Source organism: Stegodyphus dumicola, chromosome 3 (genome assembly GCF_044657685.1).
Source record: "Stegodyphus dumicola isolate Sdum_Otavi_A_Nest chromosome 3, ASM4465768v1".
In the NCBI taxonomy this organism is placed as follows: domain Eukaryota; kingdom Metazoa; phylum Arthropoda; class Arachnida; order Araneae; family Eresidae; genus Stegodyphus; species Stegodyphus dumicola.
This window is the reverse complement of record NC_140770.1, coordinates 184789491-184812936: the sequence shown is the minus strand read 5'-3', so window position 1 is coordinate 184812936 and position 23446 is coordinate 184789491. Positions and strand designations below refer to the sequence as shown.

The window sequence follows — 23446 nt, the reverse complement described above, 5'->3', positions numbered from 1 at the left end:
CTATATTGGCGATGGTTTGGGCGACTAATTTTTGTCGACAAGTTTGGCGAGTGGGGAAATTTTGGTCTGTCCCCTGTATTACTGTAATGGATACTTTAATTTAATAACTGCAATTAATCTATATATGTCCTCATATACCTTCCAGTAATTTCGAGAAGTACTAGACATTTCTCGGCGGCCACGAGAAAACTATTATACAAGACCAGAGACAGCATCTACTCTATTAGTTCAGAGTTAAATTCAGAGTATTGAGATATCCGTCTTAACTTCGCTGTTTGGATCCGCTTTGTATTGCGTTGTGTTTAACGTTCTTAATAGTTTGAAGTGTAACTACTGATTGTGCTCTGTGATACTGTGAAAAGCTGTACGAGTATTATTGTGGAAAGTTCCACAACTAAGAAGTGTTTCTTTGGGTAAAATAAATTTTATTTCCATTGCTTGTGTGTGCATTCTATCTACTACAAAACCATAAGCAAGCAACATTTTATATTACAAAATGGAAGGTTCTTTGAGGATTTAATTTTTAGTATAATTTGTTGCTAATAATTACTAAGAACACAAATTCTCATATTATAATCAATATTTCACCTGTAAAGATTATCATTTAATCTGATAACCATTTCCTCGAAACTGATTCTTCAAAATAAATTTGTAAACTTTAGTAATAGAATACAAATCTTAAGAGAAGTAATTTTCACCTCAAATGAAAAACTTTTAACATAATGTAAATTTTTAGCACATGATCCATAAATGAGTGCAAATATTAGGAAATAACCTATTGGACCTATTTCGAAGATCACGTAATTTTACGTAGTATATACCGAGATTACATTTTTTAAGAGGAGAAATATGTTGAAAAGAAAATAAGTTTAAAAAATTTAAAAATTGGAGATTCATTTCGGACCCGTTTGAATATTCAGTCTCGCAGTTTCGACTGATTTGGGTTTCGATTAATGGAAGTTCGATTATATGAGGTTTTATTCCAACGTTATCAAACTCGCTCAGTAGAGTTGAAGTGAGGCTTTAGTTTAATATTGAAGTTAATAAGAATTCAAAAGCAAATTTCTCAAAATATTCACTTAAGCATGGGACTTTAATATTAATTTGGTTAATTAAATATTTCTCCTAAAACGCACATATAGCCATTCTGAAGAATCGCAGGCCTTTCACCTCTTGTGTTCTGGGGGCCTTATTGACGCTATCAAGATTAATGAAATCTGTTAAAATATGGAAATCCTACACTCGCGGAGTATCCGAAAAGTACTCGTACGTAAAGACGACACTGAACACATGTATAGTCTTAGAGTATGAATTTTAAAGTCTAATAAGAAATTTTTTAGCAATCACTACAGTTTATTTCCAACACTACCAGTAAAACTTAAATTAATCATTTTTCTGTTCCATAAGATAAAACCAACCAGTTTAAGTCTACCAGTATGACATCGCCTGCTGCCAATAACGTAAACGAATGCTTATTGTTGCGTTCTACGGGTTCATGGATTTGCAGTAATTGATGATAACAATGGATGAAGAATAAAAACACAATTTATTCGCCAGTATTTTACAGGACAGTTCCAAGAACACGTTCACAGTCGTCAAGAAACTACGATAAATACGCTGAAACAATCAGCAATATAGCCTTCAGGCTATAATGATGAATAAAGCTTCACGGCAAAGCACTAAAGTACAGCTCCCGACTCGGTCGATCGCCCTTAAGCTAATCTCTTAACTTAAGATACTACCACTGAATGCAAGATACTACTACTCTACGTACAGGCAGGATATATATAGCATTAACCTACCTTCGAGAATATTTTGGGTAAGAATGCCTTCTAGAATGTTCTCGTTCCGTCTATGGAATATCGCCGATTTTCGATAAATGAGCGATTTCGCACCAAATCTGATAACCCTGTCTTTCACTCCCACTTTCTGGCATCCCTAACAGCACTTTTCGGAGAAGCTAGCTTACCGCAGATGGGCTATTGCGCAACACTATAATGTCTTCACGAACGGATGTTCGGAAAGCAACTTTTGGCCTGAAATCCTAATTTCCTTCCCGCCCGGCCCACCAGCGGCCGAGTGGTTGAATCTCTGAACACTGATAGTTCGGTCCAGGGTCCAGGGCTGGCTGTATGAGCGTTTTCGTGGTTTCCCAATGTGGGCAAGTTTCTTTTTCTCTACGAAGGCATCCTTGTCCCAAGGCAGATCGCCCTCATGTGCTTTGCAGTAATTCAAATAAACCAAACCAAACTTTCCAGCTAAGAATTAAATAATCTAACATAGTGCTTTTACTTTTATTTTACTCATGTATCTCACTGATTCTCCAAGAAGCCAAACCAATGTTGAAAATTGGAAATAGAATGTCAAAAATTTTCTTTGGATTACAAATACTTTTCCACTGCCAGAAATTAATATTAAAAAAAAGTTCTGTAATGCAGTATAAATATATAAAAGTAAAGCAAAATGAAAAAAAATTCTTTAAATATACAAATCATGACAGAAATCGAATATCTGGGTTAATAAAATTAGCATTTTATATACATATGAAGACGGTCAAAAAGACAGACCATAAAGAGCAGACCCGTTGTTAAACCATAGAACGCTTGTTTTGCATCTACTAAAATACAGCATTTTACTAATTCACATACACTTTTTGTTTAAAGCAATATCATAGAACATGATAAAACTTATATGAACATGATGAAGTTTAATACTATTGTTTTCAAACTTAAAAGGAAGCATATGAGTACAAACCTATCTCCACAGCTGAAGGTTCGGGAACACAGACACCAGAATTGTATCGACCTTCAATGGGATCGCCATAATCATCGATTTTACAGATATATCCTTTTGGACAGCCCACCGGTTCTGAAGGTGCAGGTCTTGGCGATGTGGTGCAACGAACAACTGCAAAACATTCATGGAAAATATAGTAGCATAATGAACAAAAATCGTTATTTCAATTAAAAATATTCATCAATTTGGAAGTTTTGATAAGGCAGGTAAGCAGACAAAGAGAACTTAGGTGTATACACACAAATATTTAATAGGTTTATAGTTTTACGACTTTTTAATTTATGAAATATAGTGTTGAGCCATTTTCATTTACGATATCCATGTCAATATAAGTGTTCCATAATTGAAGTTGTTTGCAGTTCTCATAAATTTGCTAACTGGATAGCTAACTAGTTATACAAATCCGTCAAGATGTAATGAATGAATAATTAAAACTCAATAATTACGGCACAAAGTCATTTACAAACACTTGACCTTGACATAACAGCGATTATCGTAAAATGGATTGTAATCTCCAACAAACTAGGCAATAACCTATACCAATTTATAGGAAACTTGAAATATAAGCAAAAAAATATGCACTATATAAAAAATTATAAGCCTGCCCGTTAAAATTCGCCTAAATTATTAAGCAAGATCGAAAATGTTAGCTGTACTTCGTCGTCTAGCTCAGTCAGCATTATAACTGCCGTTTGTTTTTATCTTCATGACACCTTTGCAAACAAAAGGCAAGACGTCTTGTAACCAGAAAATAGAAAGCATGCCATCGAAGATGTTTAAAAGAATATTACTCATTATGAATAAGCAATTTCGAGAGTTTGAGAAGATTAACTGAATTTTATTACATAAAAATGGGAACTTTTCAATGTATGTTTTACTAAATTATGCGCAAAAAGTTTCCACCAGGTCACCCAAAACTCCGTTAACTTTTGAAAATTCAATAATTCACTGAATAATGTAGATAGAGAGGTTAAAAAATTCACCACACGTACTTGAAATGTTGCAGGGTTTTATTGAAAGCAAAAAAGTGTTTAAAACGGCCAACAGATGGCGTTTCATATGATAAAAGCAATAATTAGCATAACAATTGATTTTTAGCAAAGAATAATGTTCTTTATAACAAAGTTCCAACATGTCGTCCGTCATTCATCAACAATACCTGTAGTTGAGGGACAATATTATTGTGAACAACACTGTATAGCACATTTGTAGGTATAGTGATAAATTGCCGTCGGATGTTGTCTTATCATCCCTAATGCCCCGTTTATATCCCTGCATGTGACGTAAATTATTTGCTATGATAGTAGTTCTCTTTTTCAAATCCTGAACATGCAGAATCCAATTTAATTTTTCGTCAAATGTTAAGCAAAGAAACTTTAGCTGCTTTTTGATGCCAATTCTATTTCCATTAATTGTAATTCGTGGTTGTCTGACCAAAAATCCTCTTTTTTCTGGAATAAGCAAAATGGTGGATTTGGATTCCGAAATGGAAAGTTTAATTTTGGTGCATAATTCATGGAATAAATTGCAAGTCTCTGTGGAGTTTCTTTGTAGTTCGCTCTGCGTTTTTTCTTTTACTATGAAGCAGTGTCATCTGCATATGCATATAAGCGGGTATGTGCTGACCAAATTGAGGACAAAACATAATTAAACGTTATGTTCCATAGGTCGGGCCCAGCACAGGAACCCTGAGGGCAGCCTCAATTTTGTATTTTGGTAATAATTTCTTGACTTGTAATATACATCAATTTACGTTCCGTTGAATAACTTTTAAAAACATGAAAGATTATATATTAACATGAGGCATGACAAGGGCAACTGACTAGGGCAGTTTGCCCTTCTCAATAACTCAAGGATGGCAGGCCACCACAGAGTATCAAAAGCATTTTTTAAATCAATACTAATGAAAGCGGTGGAACGATTGCAGTAGACTTGCGACTTCAGGTAACCCCACAACCAATAATCACGCGAACTGAGATCTGGAGACCTGAGAGGCCAACGTAAGTGGCGGCTCAGCCGGTGATCCTAACCAAGCGATGTGTTGAAGTGATCTTTCATACGTGTAACAATATGGGGTGGACCGCTATCCTGCATAAAAGTGGTACCTTCCAACAGGCGTTTATCAGCCAGACTAGGGATGATGCGATTCTGTAACATATCAGTGTTCCTTGCACCCGTCACACTGACAGTTTGAACAGCAGAAAAACGCATTTCCTCGAAGAAAAAGGGTCTGATCACGACTAAAAATGATAAATCCACATCACAGCGTGACCAACACCCGGAGGCGAGGATAGACAAGTCAGGAAGAGACTGATTCTCTCTATCACTACAGCTCATTTCATACACGATTATCATGCGTCGTCACTGATATTTTGCTGCCCAACACCATATGTTGGCCTTTCTTGCATTTTTTTTTGGGGGGGGGGGGGGGTTCGATAAAACTCCACGTTACTTTAAGCATGTGAGTCAATTTTTATCTCTCTACCTACATTATTCCTGTGAATTATTGAATTTTCAAACGTTAACGGACTCTTGGATCACCCGGTATATATATAATATTCCGGTTTAATATGCCCTATAATGCGTCTATAAACAAAGAAATTGATTTCCTGGGGAAAATGAATAGATAAATGGTGCCGTCGAGCAGGAGCAGAATTTTTGCATAGAGTTGTCAGAATTTTACTTCATTCCTTGTTTAATAAATGAAAAACTAAAACCTACACTAGACAATTTTCCTAAATATGTGGACTAAATGTTCCTGAATGTTATGAACGCATACTTTCTTTATACATACACTCTTTGCATGCATTTTCGCTGCGAATTAATTGACTAAGTTAGAAGAATTGAAATAAATGGAGTCATTCATACGCGGATAAATTTCAATAAACATACAGGCAAACCATTTACAGCAACTTGAAGAAAAGTACAGCAACCAAATCACGCAAAAAAAAAAAAAAAAAAAAAAAAAAAAAAAGTTTCAATACTGCGATATATAATGAATACATAAAATTTAAGAAGATATATATTTATATTTAGTACCGTAACATAACCAAATCTGTTTCTGCCAAGATGTAAACGTACAAGCACTTTCATGACTCACAGGAACCAAATGGTAGCGAGAGAAATGCAAAGGTAAATCTTATCTACATAAAATTAGTGATATATTGCGCTACTGCAATAGTAATTCCGCTGTTTGCTGTTAATATTACGACTAGTTTGAGTTACTGCCTTTAATATATATTTTGACTAATATAGTAAAACATTTCGCGAAGCGCGACGAGCGGTAGTTAAAGGTGGTTATGTTTTCCACCCGTACTTACGCATTTTGCCAAAAACATTCAGAGCGTCAGAAACTTTAGTTCGGGAACGAAGTTCTTTGGGGAAAACATTTCGCAAAAAGTATTTATTACGTTTAAAAAAGCAAGAAAGAACATTCATCATTCTATAAAAAAGCTTCAGCTTGTTTTCTTACAACTGTAATTTTCAGTTGCTTCAGTTCGAAACTACGTAACTACTTCGTTTACCGGCGGGCAGAATTTCTCTTCAACGCTTTCAGAAATCTTTCGAGTTAACGGAAAATGATTTCTAATATTCATAATATCCTTGCTTTTGAATTACTTCCGATAATTCTAGTTTCGTGAAACCTGCAGGTTATTACTAATTAAATACTCATGATATTGTAATCGGAAAAGTATTTAAAATTACCTGTTACTTATTAGCGCATTAGCTAACAAAACAGAAAGCAACAATAAAAATGTACATTTATAAGGTATTTCTCCCGCGTTCTTAGCATGCCTTCGTGGTATAGTGGTCTGCATGCTGGGCGCGTATTCCAGAAGTCCTTGGTTTGATTCCCGGCGAATGCGTTGCTCATTTTTCATGACTCTGCTTTAAAAAAATACCTATGTCTCTATGGTGGCGCCCGAATTAAAAAAAAGGGTGGTGGATGATGATTCTCAGGATTTGGTGATTGGGTCCCCTAAAACCACAGCCCCCTTTAAAAGGGGGTATATAAGATATTCCTCCCGCCTTCTTAGCATGCCTTCGTGGTGTAGTGGTCTACATGCTGAGCGCGTATTCCAGAGGTCCGTGGTTCGATTCCCGGCGAAGGCGTTGCTCATTTTTCATGACTCCTGCTTCCAAAAAATACCTAATGTTTCTACACACGTTGCACACGAAAACGGAGCAGTTCTGTATCTGCCGTTCTATGACCTGACTGACGAAATTTAATTTAGAGCATTGTTCTAACATTGATATTTTAATACAAAATCGTACTTTTCCTGAAATATACCTGCTTTTTTTGTCATATCACAATTCTATGACTCAAATTATGCATAAATATTAAATTTTGTCAAATTTGAGGAAGTTAAAAATTTATCTTGGCACACTTTTTTCAGTTCGCGCCGAGAATAATTTATCTGGCGAAGTTCATAATTTATGGTAACCTATTTTCCTTTCCCTTTCATTGCGAACGAGCGGTAAAAATGGCACAACGTTCATTCTATCGAATAATTAAATAATAAACGATAAACATGTTAAATGTGGTTTGCGCCCTTTATTTAATTCTTAATAAAGAGCGCAAACCCCATTTAGCATGATTATCGTTTATTAAAAAATATGCCAAATTCCAAAAGGCGTCAATATCTGAATTAAAGTATATCTTGCGAAATTTTGAATAAAAATCTCTAATGCCTAGAAATACATATACTTTAAGATGACGGCAAAAATTTTATAGGTTATAATTCAAAATATTTTTTAAAATAATTATAACTACTAAAAATACAAAATAAAAATAAATCAGAAAAATATCTGAATTTTGTTCGGATTGAACTTACATGTTTACATGTAAGTTCCTTACATTAAAGGATTTATAAATAACAACTTCTGGAAGACCAACTAATAATTGCATTTCGTAAAATTAGCCTTTCAAAATTATTTTCCAACACGTTGATAGTGGCGTTAGCAGCATGACATGAGGCTTCATTTTGTTGGAGCCACATGTTCAGAAAATTTAACCACAAAAATTTGTTATTACTTGCGCACTGCATATAACTGCATCTCCTTCCTCATTCTGAAAAAAGGAAATGCCATAAACCACATCATAGAGTGATCTTTCGCGAACACAAGGACAATTAGTACTTTTCCATTTTGCTGGCGCAGGCGATAAAGTCGCCAGAAATGGTACAACCGATGCTAAACTGAATATTCTCGCTGGTAAACTTTTACGCTTGATTTTCAAAACAAGTAGTAGCAATTTCTTATCGCATTTATTGTTTCTTTCAATACTGGCATAAAATTACATAGAATTTTTACCACATAGTTCAATTTTATGCCCTAAGTGATACAAATTACTTTCAACCTGTTAGGTTTAGCTTCGCTGTGGATGTTGCTTCTTTCGGAAAAATCAAAATTTCTTCTTTTCTGCTAAATAAACTTCTTTCATCAGCATATCGTGCTGGTAAAGTAAAAAATTACTTAAATGGCAGATATATTTTGAAAATATAGTAGAAAGAAATAAGTAAACCACAAATGCAGATTACATGTTTAGTTAGCCAAGTAAATAAACATGTAACGTGCATTTGTGGTTTGTTTATTTCTTTCTACTATATTTTCAAAATATATCTGCCATTTAAGTAATTTCTATCATTAAGGGCTTTTGTGGTAATTAATTCAATTAGGATGCAAACACACCGCTCACCCGAAGGCGAAAATATAGAAAAAGCGAAATCAAGGGTTAAATTCATCAATTCTAATGAGAATGCTCTAGCAAAGTAAAGCACTGCGGTTTTACATAATTTCTGAGTAAGCTATTCGTACGAATTGAAATAATTCTTTCATTTAAATTTGTATTCCATAAGATTTAACTTGAAATTAATGTAGATAATTACTGACAGAATTAGATTTTTGTAGCGTAGTTTACGTGGGATGAGATTATTTATTTATTTATTATTATAGTTTACGTGGGATGAGATTATCATGTGATATGAACCGGTGAATCAGGATGTTGAACCATGAGATCATAGTAAATTCTTCAATTAATGTCTTTTTACAAATTTATCGCCTTTATTTATTGTCTTTTTACAAAATTTTAAATGATATTAAAATGTTTATGCTTTCAAAATAAAAAATTCTTAGAACTAACATTTATTATTTATGTGTATACTGCGTGTTGTCGCCAATAAAGTCTGCTTGGCGAAATTTGCGCCGGCCAAGAGGAAAAGTACCCGACAATTATATGGATAGCTTTCGCGAAGTGCACGTTGAGTATTCCCAAAAGGATTCTTATTTTCACAAAATTTTTAAATAATAAAATAATGTTCTCGAAACATGTTTTTTAAACGTGATGAATTGTCAGATCATTAAACACAAAAATTACTGGCAGCGGTAACATTTTTAACATGGTTGCCATTTCGTTTTAAAATCATATTCTCATTGGAATGCTTTTTGCATTCTTAATTGTAACTAAAGCAACAAAATAACTGCTTTTTTATATAATTTGCATGAAATTCCTGATAATCTCTCAAGTAGTACTGGAGTCTTAGCCCAAATTAAAATTTTTCGCTTGTGCAGAATCAGATAGAAAAATTTTCCGCGCTATAAATTGGAAAAAGCGAAAACCAAAGCGTGAAATACATACAAAAGGTCATGGTCAACAAATATTAGTTAGAAAATTTTCCTCAAAAATCCGCAAGGCCCATCGTCTTAAAGGTTTACGCAAAGATAGATAGCCATACGTTTTCCATAACTAATCAATCATTCATAAATATTTCTCGAAGTTGGTAAGCCTCACCGGTAATTTTCTGCTAATATTTTCTTACGTTAAAATCAAATTTAATTAACCGAATTTAAGTTATTACAAGTATATTCATAACTAATCAGCACAGGACTATGAATCTAATTTTGTATGAGAATACAATATGAATTATTTTGAAGGTCAGGACTTGCTTTTTCAGCGTAGATTAAAACCTAAACAATAATGAGAATTAACTGAGTTAAAATCACATATTATAACAGCAAGTATTCCTAATAGGTAGAGGGTAGATTTAATTTCGATCAGTTATAGCTACCAGGGCATTTTTAAAGGTTAACCACAAACATGGCACAATATCATTAGTAGTTTTATTATCAATGCCATTTAACCTTTTAAATTTCATCTCTAATCTTCCTTTCATCAATCTTAGAGTACAAGATGCTCAAATCTCTTAATGTAAACTTCGGAATCTTTTACGTAAAACGTCTAAACAAATTAGTCATCATTAGAGATTCCTGTAGTTAGACGCTTCTAAAATGCAGTTTGTTTTATCTCTACATATAATAAAAGCAACAGTCTGTGTGTGCCTTTCTTTCGTGCTGCGCTTAAGCTAATAGATTCAGGGTTACGAAATTTAGTATACGAGGGCTATCCAGAAAGTAGATTACGTTTTGGAATAAAAAAATAAACAAAGTATAGGAAACAAATTTTATTATATACAGATGAAAGCCACACTCAAATACTACTTTTCTACATAGTCACCATACAAATTAAGGCATTTATCGTAGCGATGTACGAGCTTGGAAATTCCTTCGTCGAAAAATTCGGCCGCCTGCGCCTTCAACCACTTCGTTACCTCTTCTTGCCTTCCATCTTGCACAAAACTTGTGGTAACCAAGCTTTTCGCTGATGATTTCGTGCAACAAACTTCGCGAAATTTGTGGAAAACTCAAAGAAAGTTCCGTTATTGTGAAATTTCGATTTTCACGGACTTTAGCATCGACTTTTTCGAGAAGTTCGGCGGTCACTATGCTGGGTCTCCCACTTCGATCTTCGTCGTGAACATTGGTTCGGCCATTTTGAAATCTTATGACCCACTGACGCACTCCACCTTCAGTGATAATGTTGTCCCCATACACTTCACGAAGCTGCCGATAGATTTCTATCGGTTTACAGTTTTTGCAGTCAGAAACCTTATTACTGAGCGCACCTCGCAGCTCGCGGGATTTTCAATTAACGCAGACATTTCAAACCGTCACAGTATCTGAACGGAGCACAGCACGAACCTCTCACTAGCACGGCTAGATGCAGACTGAGCTGCGCAACGCTCTGACCCCAAGATGGTCGCGCTAGCCCCGCCCCTAGCGGACACAGACGGAAACGTAATCTACTTCCTGGATGGCCCTCGTACTACATCTAGACAAGAGCCAGTGCACCTCGAAGCGATTTTTTCAAAATTCGAATCTTTTTTTTTTTTTTTTAATCTTTTCGATTTTTAACGCATCATTTTGAATAGTTTCATTCTTTTAGAAATATGGTTTTGGCAAAAGATTTTCATTCAATGCTTTCTATACTGGACTGCTGACTGTTAAAAATATGAGATAAAACGTTGCTTTTTTTTTCTTTTGATTTTTGGACATGCAACAAGCACATCGCAATCTTCTTATTCTGACGCGCATGTGTCTCGCGAGGCGCAACAGAAAGAATTTCCTTTTTCTTTCCCTCTCGCTCTCTTTATTAGCTAATGGCAAAGAAGTTTGTATGAATTATGTCATTCACAAAACACAGTTATAATTGGTTGTTGCTTTCATATGATAGTTTCATTCTTTTAGAAATGTGGTTTTAGCAACAGTTCATTGCTTTGCATACTGGACTGCTGACTGTTTTCTCTTGAAAATATGAGATTTATTTCTTATTTCTTTGTAATTTTCTATATTATATTTTAATTATATATAATTTTAGTTATATAACAAGTTTTGCATGATTGTTTTAGAAAACAAAGTTCTCAACTTCCTTTACACCATTTGCATTCTTAAGATTTTGCAACGTGCAACGGGAAGTTGGTTAATTTATTTATTTGGATAATTAATATTTGTATTAACGGATCTTGCTTATTTCATTGTAATTTTGTGATATGTAATACATGTTTTTCTTTTTCAAGTTGTTCTGCAGAGTAAAATTCTGCGCAGTTTTTAAATTTAACGTTTGGCATTTAAAAGCCAGACAAAGGCTGACCGCGTAGCTGTTAGTTTATTACAAATAATAAAACATTTTCCTGTATGTTAGTACAGGATCGGAGGAACGTAAAAAATTCAAATTTTGTATTTTTTGCAAAATCGATTTCTTTTAACTTAAAAATGCCAAAACATTTGTCTTTGTATCATCTAAATCATTTTTTAGCTGGCAATGTATGTCTGCGACCAACAGTTACGAAACCAAAGGCCAGGAAATCCGCTGAGATATAAGAACGCTGGAGGCAGAGAAATACAAATTTTTATGAGGAAAAAAGTACCTGAACAACCAACGCGTACTAAAATTTGGCAAATGAAATACGTGAAAGATACAAAAAAAGCTATATGTGCCTTTATTTTAAGAGAACCTGATTAGTTAAAAATTTGGATGGTTGCGTAATTTCTGAAAAGAAACAAACACTGTCATAGTAAAATCGTAACAAAATGGTGGATTTAAAAAGAAATAGTTTTTTACCTATTGGCAAAATTTACTAAAATTTTAATTAAAGTGTGTATCTTACGTTAATTAACTAGTTATTACGATTTAAGTCTTTATTATAACTTCTTTAGGTATTTCTCACCAGATTATTATTGCTTTTAATTGAAATTAGCTTTGTGCATATTTGAGCTGAGAGTTCCTAGTGTTTAAATAAGTTTCCGACAATGACGATTTGCTGTATTTTCGCCAGCTCTGCTTAAAAGTTATAATCCGGCTTTAGCATTCTCGCTAGCCAGTGTTTTAAATCCGCGTCATGAAAATATCTGAGCCACCTTATTTTTACTCTTATATGCAGTCTTGGACTATGTTATCAAAGTTTAATTTGAATGAGATTAATTCGAAGATTTCCAAGTGGTGGAAATTTTCGTCTGGGGCAGAAGTTGTTCCTGGTCTTTTTAGTTTAAGGCAAAAAAAAAAAAAAAAAAAAGGTTATTTTAGCCTTCTGTATTTTGTGAGTTGTTTAGGACGCAGCGATAACTCGCTGTTTGTCTAGCAGGGTATGTAGGATTAACTCTAAACGTATCACATATGTTCTAGAATGAATCGAGTAAAAACGGGGAGAACTACACGCTGTCTGGTCAACATAAATCCCATTCAGCAAGTGACTGTAGCACTGAAAAGTCAAGTCAGTTGAAATAAATCTCTTTATTAGTAGCAATGAAACTGTAAATAACGTTGCATGATGTTCTAATCTTCTTGTGACACCACATACTGTAAGTAAGATATTTTTCTCCCTCCAAATTTGAAATTCTTCAAATTGTATATTAATTTAACTGTATATATTTAAATTCTTAGACTCTTCGGTTACTTCTACAACAAATGTTCATTTTCAATTGATTATTTTGTGAAAACAAATTTCAGCATTGGTTTACTATTGGCATTAAAATAAAGGCACATATAGCTCTATTGGCAGTATAATTTTTACGCTAGATGAAACTTTTTCATATACATATTTTTCCCTGTATGCTGTATACTCAAAAACTAGGACTTGAGATGGGCTTCGTATTTTTTTTACCTACAGCGTTTATTTCTGTCAATATTTCCTTTGACGAAAGTAAAAACGAAGAGAAATATCTTACCAGCTTCACCTTCTTTTCGAAGAGTTGGAACATCATGTTCATCATCCCAGTCAATAACTGCAAATGAAACAGTTTTGATGAATATGGGCTAGAATACAATAAATGGCATATGCAGAACAAAAATTCGATAAATTCCATAGTTTGAGAATTAACAGTTATAAACCAGTTCTAAATAAATTTTGCTGCTTCAAGTCGGATTTTTTTCGACTTTAAATAATATTCCCCTTTAAAGTTAAAAAAATTACGGCAGTTAATGAGCAATTATATTTTAATATCTTAATCGTCATGCCTGGCTTATATATAGGCAATTACTCCAAAGTGATTCTGTCTTGACTATGCATCTTTTGGACCGTTCTTCATAAATGCGTTAGAAAAGCCTATTGCGCTATTCATTTTTATCGCACAATAGTTGTAGTGAAGTCAATAATGAATTATGATGATGACCACCGGTGATCATCATTGTCGTAGTCATTATGATCATCGTTGCCGTCATCTTCATAGTTTTCTGCAGTTTTTTTACTACTGATTAACCTCATTTTTGAAAAGTAAGCACTGGCTTTAAAGATTTTAGCACCGAAGAATTCTGATAAAATTTTGGTGCATTTCTTCCGAAGCGTGTTTCCTTTACAAGATTAAGGTGCTAGAATTCGCGTATACGTCTGAAACGTAGTCCTGTAAAAGGCTACGGTATTAGATGAAATTTATCATACGGAGAGAAAAATTTAATTTTGAATACCATTAAGTACTAATTATTGATAAACCAATGTAAAATTTTATGAATAAAGCTACAATTTTGTAAGGTATTAGCTTAAATTATTTGTACTTTAATTTTAGTTATATAATATAGATACAGTAAAACCACAATTCACGAATTCACTTCGTTCCCGAAGGCTGTTCGTCATTCAAAATTTGCGTGAATTTGAATTTGTGTTTTACCCATTGTAATTATTATGAAGTGGAATGTGTCCCTAGACCACAAAATATTTGTAGTATTTAAACTTTTACAACTGTACCTTGTTCAAAAACTGGTAACGCAAAACTAATGGAGGTTCTTAAATTCTACGATAAAACAGCATTAAGCAGAAAAAGTAACAAGAAAATTTAATTTTATCTACCTTGGGCAGCCTAAGAGGAAAATGATGAGGAAGAAGAGACGAAACATTGTAGTTTGAATGAGGAGTCTCTTTCAATAACATAAGGTAACTTTCTGGGGCATATTTTAATATTTTGTCTTTAAATAGAATCGATTCAGATTTACAGAGGCTCTGTTTCATTCAAACCTCGTCCAGTGTGGATTTGATATTGATATTTTCAAATTTTCTAAAATGAGGCATGGCACTGTCATTGAAAATCCTTATTATATAGTTTGCTACTGCTTTATCAAGGTGAAATGTTTTTATTTAAACTTAACTACATCATATCCCATTTTGCACAAATTTCGCAAAGAACAAGGGCTTCTTCCTTTCTCTGAAGACATTTCCTCCCCAATAGCCTTTTGTTGCTGCTTCTGAAGCTGTTCAATTTCTTTCTTTTCGAGCTAACCTTTTAGGTTTTATATCAAGCCCACTCTGTCTTTGCTGCTAACTCCCAAGTCCATGGCTTTGCGCAAGGACAACTCCCAAGTCCATGGCTTTGCCAAGGGCAGATAACCTCAAAAATATCATTTAGTACCAAGCCTTTAAAAGTCGCTGCGTGCAACACAATCTGGCCTGCTACATTGTCTACCCGGATCCAGCTTCTATATCATTCCACTTCCAGCGACCATAGAGGCAACCACTTCCAGACAGCCGGAACATCAGTGCAGCTTTGCCCGATAAATGGCTGGGGTGTACATTGTCAGGTGGAGTTGGACAATGCTGCGATGATTTCCTTCAGGACGAATTCATGTTCACTTAAATCACTTGTTGCCAGGCTTTGTTTATGAGAGTCAAACAACTCAAAATATTAATATGATGTTTCTAGAAGTCCCCGAATGTTAATGGTGTCAGTGAAAATTATGCTGAAATTATATTGCTCATTTCAGTGTTTGTAACTCAATACATTGCCACCCGAGCTACGTTTTGCTGCTCAGATTTGTTCGTAAACCGATTTTTTCTTGATACAAGGCTTTCGTGATCCAAGGTTAAAATAGAGATATGCTCTTAGTTCACTAACTCAAAGAATCGATTAACTTTACAAAGCGAGCGAGCAGTTGATTCGCGAAAAATTAACGATAGTTCTTTTGCCATCCATAAAGTGCACTTGTTGGAAGTGTGCCAAGGAAGCTTGATTTCCCATTTTAGCCGATAAAAGAAAGTTTATCCTCCCATGATGAAAGTGAGTTTAATTTTTATCATTAATCAACTTTTAAAAAATTATTTCAAAATTTTATTGTAAGCTCTGAATAAAAAGGAGATTTTAGGGAATCTCAAAACAGTTGAAAGGAATAAGTTCAGAAGTCAGCGGTTTAATTGAGTCGATTCTTCGGGGTTCATTGATAGTTCGATTTTTTTCGATCTTCACTACATCCTCGCTAAACCGATCTTGATTCACACCTCGTTCCCAATCTTTTTCATGAAGGTTATTGTTAGAGAGCGACAACTCAAAAAAGAACCGATTCACTTCAATGGCCGAACGATTCTGATGATCTGATCCCGTAAAAAGGTCCTCTACTCTACAAGCACTAAAGCTTTCCTCCCAAACTTACGTGTCTGAAAAAAGACAAAAATAAAGAAAGAAAAATGCCCGATTTTCAGGTAATTGTATACTGCTTAAGAAAAAAGTTAAATGCTGTCTTCTAGTCGCAGTTTAGAAGCAAGACTAAATGGTGTCAACCGATTCCCAGTTTTCTGAATAAAATATAGCAAACCAAATATTTTAACCCATTTTTCGTGAAATTCTTCTAATTTGTATAGTCTCATAATGAGTTTCACTGTTATTTTAAGATAGATTTATTTCCTGCTTAACTATAAGAAAAATCTAGAAAAACCTTCAAGAACATGCTGAAAATAAACAGCAACAGAACTCGCAGTTACGACAAGCAACACTAGACAGAACTGTGCAATATTCATCAGCAAGGCCTAGCAAAATAAAAGTTCAATAACTACACTCGTTTAACGAATGCCTTTGTGATGACGACGTTTGACACTATGTTACAAACTCATAAATTTATTTTCCTGTACAGTTATTTTTACATCTTTTGGATTATTGTTGTTCCTGTTCCAACTACTCAAGTCCTCTTCTAATACAGCGGTACCCCCTCGGTACCATCATCAATACATTCCAGGACCTTGGACACATACGAAACGAACTTTTCTAATAATAAGAAAAAGCGGGAAAAAAAACTCATACGAAAATCTTATTATAACACTCTAACCCTAAAATATAAGAGCAGTGGGTGAAATGTATGCTGTACATAAATGAAACCCTGCGCAAATTTCTATACATAACATTTTTATGCTATCCGGATCAAAAGCAATTTTTCTACAATCTCCAACGTCTCTGATCCTTGGGAAGGTACAGATTTCAACTCCTTCGCAACTTCAGCTGATTTGTTTCTCATAATTCTAGACAATAATATATTTATTATAAGATATTTTTCAAAAATCATTGTTTCTTCTCCATGATGATCCTAACAATAGTCTTCATTGCTTGACACTTCTCAGTGACTTTGCTTAAAACTTATTATTAATGAATTTACAAAGCATTTAAGCGGTGAAATAAAATCACGTAACGCTGGTTGTTTATTAAATTTTAAGAATAGGTGTACTGACGCTCATAGGCAGTCGTAGAATTGTCTGGAAAGAGGTAAACAAGTGTAGTGCGCGCGGTGCGACTTATCGTACTTGAGTCCTACTCCAAATAAATGTCTCGGACTCAAGTTTTCGGATTTAAAGAGGAATTATAGCGAGATAGTATCACTGTACTAGATTAGTTAGTCGTACTCCAAATAAATGTCGTATACAATAAATGTTTACGGATTCAAAGAGGACGTATGGCGAGATAGTATCACTGTACTAGATTAGTAGTCGTACTCCAAGTAAATGCCGTATACAATAAAAGTTTCCGGATTCAAAGAGGACGTATGGCAAGATAGTATCACTGTACTAGATTAATTACTCGTGCTCCAAATAAATGTCTTGTACAATAAATGTTTTCAGATTCAAAGCGGACGTATGGCGAGATAGTATATTTGTACTAGATTATTTAGTCGTACTGCAAGTAAATGTCGTATACAATGAAAGTTTCCGGATTCAAAGAAGACGTATGGCGAGATAGTATCACTGTACTAAATTAATCAATTTAATGCTCTCAAGAAAGTAACAAGCTTTGCATACGAGTTTTCTCACACAGTTTTCGAATTTTGGTAGATATAATTTGTTAGTTAAATCCAGATTAACTAATTACCTGGCGGAGGAGACATCTTGGTAACACATGTGAAAATGCATCCATTGAAACAACAACTTTTATTTGTAGATTGGCAATCATCATCTGTCCTACAGGTTGTTAGTTTGCAATCGTTCTCTTCTAACGGCAGTTTAGGAGCAGGACAAAATCTGAAGGACGAGTTCTGAGACAACAGCTTTGTCAGGTATGATTTCAATTCTTCCTGTTAGAAAAAAAGAAGTAAAATTCACATTCAAGGCTTTCCGAAAAATTAATCCTTACACTTTATTACAAATAGCAGTTTTTATTTCAAAGATTATGAAGTATCTTTTAAAGGAATCGTTCATCTCCGATTTCAGTATTGAATATATCACTTTTATTGAACAGTCTTCGCGTTACTGTTGTAATGCTGCGCGCTTCCAACCTGCACGCAACAATAATGGTGACTGCTAAGAACTGGAAAGTAGACAAAGTCTTGAGAAGGGTTTAAATCCCTTTTTATTCAACTTTAGAAATTACAAATGCGTGCTCTTGACGCTCACAAACTACGCCGACCCGGCGGTAAAATAAAAATAAGAAACTAAGCAAAGAATAGTAACAAGTGACTAACTACGAGGCTCTCTAAACGTAACTAACCTCACCGCGTTCTAAGATACCGCTGATAATTCATCAAACTTCTGAATATTACGTTGAAAGATTAACAATCTGCCGAGGCAAGCACACAGGCCGAAACGCGTGGTTCTTTAATTTCTAACTAGCCACCTCCACGCTCGTGAAGCAAGAAAGCACACTTTCGAACTCGTTTCTCTTCTATTTAACTCAGATTACTTCCGCTGACAATTTGAATCCTTGCGCGTTCTACTAAAATTTACATACTCTGGCATTGGCAATTCCAGGGGAAAGTAAGGTTTGACAGGAAAGATAGTTTAAACTTAACATAAATGTTAGTTAAAATAAATATAAACCCTACATTTGCCGCTGCCAGAATTTGGTAAACTTGAAAGCAGGTCCTAGAAACGACCTGTTGAAAAGTTTCCACAATTCTGAACTAAATTTTAAGAGCCTCGTTTACATAAAAAAACTGTTTTTTTCACAAAAGGTAGAATAAATTTCTGTAGATACTTATTTAACTCTCTCTTCTTACAGCAACCTTTCCTGGACTTCAGCAATCAATCTGTTCTCTTCCTTCCAGCATCTGGAAGGAATAAGTATCAGTATCTTTCTAAATACATTATAATTTACACTTTCTTGACACTGAATAAAGTTTTTTTTTTTTTTTTTTTTTATCGATTTATTTTCCTTAGTTACTGCTTAATTCACACTCATTCAAGTATTCAAACATGAATTTAACTTTACCCTGGCTCTCCACCATGTGTGGTGTCAAACGGGAATATTCGTGTTTTAGTATTGCAACACTTCCCCTAACCACAATGATTTGTTAGAATTCAACGACCAAATAGACACACCTTACTCGACATTCTAAAACTCGAGCTACTTTAACATTCTTAAAATTCAAGTGTAGGTGGAGAACCCTACAAAACACATTCATTCTAACTTCCCCCTCATTCATCTTTAGACATGCAGGCTTTCGCTCTAAAGCATGATTTTATCTACAGTTTAATACTTAAATTTGAATTCATTGCTTTTGAACATTTACTTTTAGCATCTAAAATTTTATGCTTCTAGACTAAATTCTACCTTTACATAACTTTCAAGTATTTACGTATATTTACAAAATTCTAATACATATGATTTTTACAAATTACCATAAAATGAATAAGAGAAAAATAAATTTTTACTTTACTCATTGTTCGCCAAGCTGGCGGCACTGAAACTAAAGTTCTTATTAATACAAGAATACGAAGTTATTTTTATCTTCGGCGAAATTTTGGCTTTAACATAACAGAATTAGTCTTTCGACCAACAGAAACTGCTTGTTCTTAGATTTTATACTTAAAGAAAATAATACTTTTGCCTTAGCTAAATAAAGTAAAACAAAACTAAGTCTCAACCGAGACACATTGACTTCAGTCAAAACATAGAACTTCGTATTTACGTATACCATTTCGGAACAAAAGAAAAAAAAATTTATAGAGGATTTTAACTTATCTTTGAGTTTTCGATGATTGGAACTCCGACATCCTCTTCTGGCAGAACTGCTCCCACGTTATAGGTTTCATCGACGTCAGTCGTCTCCTTAGGGTCCTTCGAGTGCGGTCCACGTTGCTTTTACTTTTTCGCCCTCTGCATGCTGGCCTCTCGGAGTGGTAGTCGTCGGGTTGCTGTCTTTTCCGTTTTGACCCTGGACGGCTGGTGTTGGAGTCTTCCGGTCTGGAATCATGCTTGAATTTCTTCTGTTGGTGGTGGTCTTTTCGTTCCTCCTGCTGTCTTTTCGTTCTCGGGAACGGCGGCCTTGTTTGCACCTCACTCTCTGGTCCTGGAAGCGTTCTTCTCGATGTAGAATTTCTACTGCGATACGTTGTAAGTGGTGTTTTCCTCTTTACCAAAGTTTCTTTACGCGGCGGCTTTGCTTTCTTGTATTTCTTAAATGCTGGAGTCCGACCGTTTTCATTTCTTCTTTTCGATACCATCGCATGACTTGTAGAAGGGCTAGGTTTCTCTTCAGTTCTCTGCTTCTTGGGTGGTGGAACGGATGACGTTACTTCTGGACCTTCTACTTCTTTTACGCTTGAGTCCTGCAAGAAACTTTTAAGGATTTCAAAATCATTTTGATTATAATATTTTTTCACCTGGTTGGGACTTGCTTTACAGATTTCCCCTCTCTCGTTCTTAAGGTACGATACGACTCCCTTGATTTCCTGAATTACATAGGGGCCTTCAAATTTTGGAGCTAACTTTGCAGTAAAATTGTCTGGGGCACTTGATAAAGAAAATTTCCGCTTCAACACTTTATCTCCAACTTTAAAATCTGCTTCACGGCGTTTTCTATCATAATAATAATTTTTGCCTATTTCTTGCCGTATCCAAGCTTTTAACCCCTTGGTCAATAAGTGTTTGCACATCTTTCTGTTTAAATTCTTGCTCTCTTTGTTGCACAAAGAATAATTTATCTAATGGCGTAATTAACTTCCGTCCTAAAAATAATTCTGCTGGGGTTTTTCCCGTACTATCGTGATTTGCCGTTCTTAAAGCATAAGCTAACTCATTTATGTAGCCATCCCAGCGCTTGTGATATGTGCTAACATAACTTCGAATTATTTTTACAATGTTTTTATTAACTCTTTCTGCTATGTTTGCCTGTGGTCTATACGGAACCATTTTGATATGGCGTATGCCAAGTCCAGTGCATATGTTTTCAAATATTTGGCTAACGAATTGTTTACCGTTATCGCTAATGACTTTTATCGGTGCACCGTATTTTAAAATGTATCTGTGCAAGAATGCATCTGCGACTGTTTTGGCTGACGCGCGTTTAAGTGGAACAATTTCTGTCCATTTTGAAAAATGATCTACAATTACTAAAAGAAAACGATTTTTATTTAACTCACTCTGGGGGAAAGGACCAAGAAGATCTATGCTTAAAATTTCATTCGGAAATGTACCGCGAATGCTATTTAAGTACCCGGCCGGGCTGTAATTAATATCATTTATTAATTGACATTGATTGCAGGACCTGACATACGCAGTTACTATTTTGTATAATTGCGGGAAATATACCGCCTCGCGTACCCTTTTTAAAGTCTTTCTGACCCTAAATGACCCGCTGTTTTCGCGTAGTGTAATTCCTTCAAAATGCTTAATCGAAGCGAGGCTGGGATGACTGGTTTGTACTCGAGATTTTCGTTTGTTGTTTTCGTATAAAATAATAAATTATCTATTATTTCATAGTTTTCTGCTCTATTTCTTATCGCATCAATAGCTGTGTGCTCAAAGCTTTCGGGTCTTTCAAATACGCATAGATACTTCCAAATTCAGGATCAGCTTTCAATTCAGCAATAATTGTATCTCTAGAATCTAAAATTTTTGAAGTCAACACAGCGCATTTAAGTTCATTGCCTTCATCGTCCAGTTTTATACGAGAAAGTGCGTCAGCTACATTGTTTTCCTTATCCGGTTCATATTTGATTATGAGATTATATTCTTGGAGTTTTAAAGCCCATCTTATTAACCTGGGCGTTAGGTTTTTCCCCGAGTAAAGTCTACCAACAGCCGCATGATCCGAAAAGACTGTTACTGGCGCTTTGCCGAAATAAACTCGAAATTTGTGTACAGCCATTAATACGGCTAATGTTTCTCTCTCTGTAGCTGTATAATTCCTTTGTGTATGATTCAACGTTTTACTAAAAAATGCCAAAGGATGGCCATTTTGCATAAAAACCGCACCACAGCATAGTCCGACGCATCTGCTGCAATTTCCAGGTTTTCGTCCCCCTCCGGGAATTTCAAAACAGGGGCATTGATAAGCGCTTCTTTTAACCTTTCGAATGCGGTATTTGCTTCTGCTGTCCACGTGAATTTACTTTTCTTTCTTTTAATTACTAACAAGGGTTCAAAAATATTAGCAAAATCTTTTATAAATGACCGATAATAAGAACATAACCCAAGGAAAGGAGAAAGTTTCTTGGCGGTGTTGGGAGGTGGGAAATTCTTGATTGCTTTTATTTTTGAATCTTGAGTTTCTATACCCTTTTGCGAAATTTTATAACCCAGATATTTAAGTTCTTTAGTTGCGAACTTGCATTTTGAGGCGTTAATTGTAAGACCGGCCTCTTTTAATAATTTAAAAACTTCTTCTAGATCTTTAATATGTTGTTCCAACGTACTACTCTATATCATCTAGATAGATTTTCCTAGGACAGGCTTTAGAACAATGTCCATAGCTCTCTGGAATGTTGATGGAGCCCCACACAACCCAAAGGGCATGCGTAAAAATGCATAAGTGCCCGATTTTGTTATAAACGCGGTTTTATGTATGTCTTCGGGTCTCATAGCTATTTGATAGTAGCCAGACGTTAAGTCCAAAGTAGCCATGTATCTTGTAGATTTAATCTTTCTAATAATTTCCTCTATAACCGGCAAAGGGTAAACTGGGAATTTAGTAATACTATTAAGTTTTCTGTAATCGATAGCAAACCTCCAAGCCCTTTTATCCGAAGGAGGAAACTCGTTCTTTTTCCTACATAGTACGACTGGACTCGCGTACTCACTATTTATGGGCGTTATTATTTTGTTCTTTAACATTTCCTGAATATGTTCTTCTATGATTTGCTCTTTTTGTTTATCATAGCGGTAAGGTTTAGTCCTACAGGGTTTGTCGGCAGTTAACTGTATCTCATGCGTAACTATTTGACAGCTACCAGGCCGTTCTGAAAACAAGTTTGAAAAAGTACTCACCACTTGCTGGATGGCTTGACTTTCATGGTCATTCAAATGGCTAAGGTCAACTTGCGGTTCCACTGTTTCCACCACCCTCCGATCCATCTCCAGCACGATAGAACTTTCCTGAAAATTGAGTTTGGCCTTCGCGGCTTTTAAAAATTCCATACCTAAAATAAGTGGACTTTGCAAATTTTTAATACAAAAATTAATACTTTTAGGCTTTCGTTCTGAACTTGTATTTTTAAAGATAGTTTTCCAATACAATGACAAGTTTGTCCTTGCGCTGCTATGATTTCTGTGTTTTTATTTTTAAATAATCTAAACCTATTACAGTTCTTAAAAAAAATATCACTCATAAAATTACCTTCTGCTCCTGTATCGATGA

At 34.9% G+C, this 23446-nt stretch overlaps 2 protein-coding genes across 4 annotated transcripts in view; one reads left to right on the top strand and one right to left on the bottom strand.

Annotated features, from left to right (window-relative positions):
• LOC118191742 (WAP four-disulfide core domain protein 1-like) overlaps positions 1 to 23446 on the bottom strand; it is a 159210-nt gene that overhangs the window by 79225 nt on the left and 56539 nt on the right. For both annotated transcript variants that reach the window (XM_035362585.2, XM_085813700.1), the window contains exons 2-4: positions 17743 to 17944; positions 13357 to 13413; positions 2755 to 2907 (exon numbers count right to left, since the gene is read on the bottom strand). In XM_035362585.2, coding sequence (XP_035218476.1) covers positions 2755 to 2907; positions 13357 to 13413; positions 17743 to 17944 — 412 coding nt within the window. The remainder of the gene's footprint in view (positions 1 to 2754; positions 2908 to 13356; positions 13414 to 17742; positions 17945 to 23446) is intronic.
• The window catches only part of LOC118187642 (calmodulin-alpha-like), a 220127-nt gene that overhangs the window by 185691 nt on the left and 10990 nt on the right, over positions 1 to 23446 (top strand). The gene's annotated exons all lie outside the window — the stretch shown is intronic.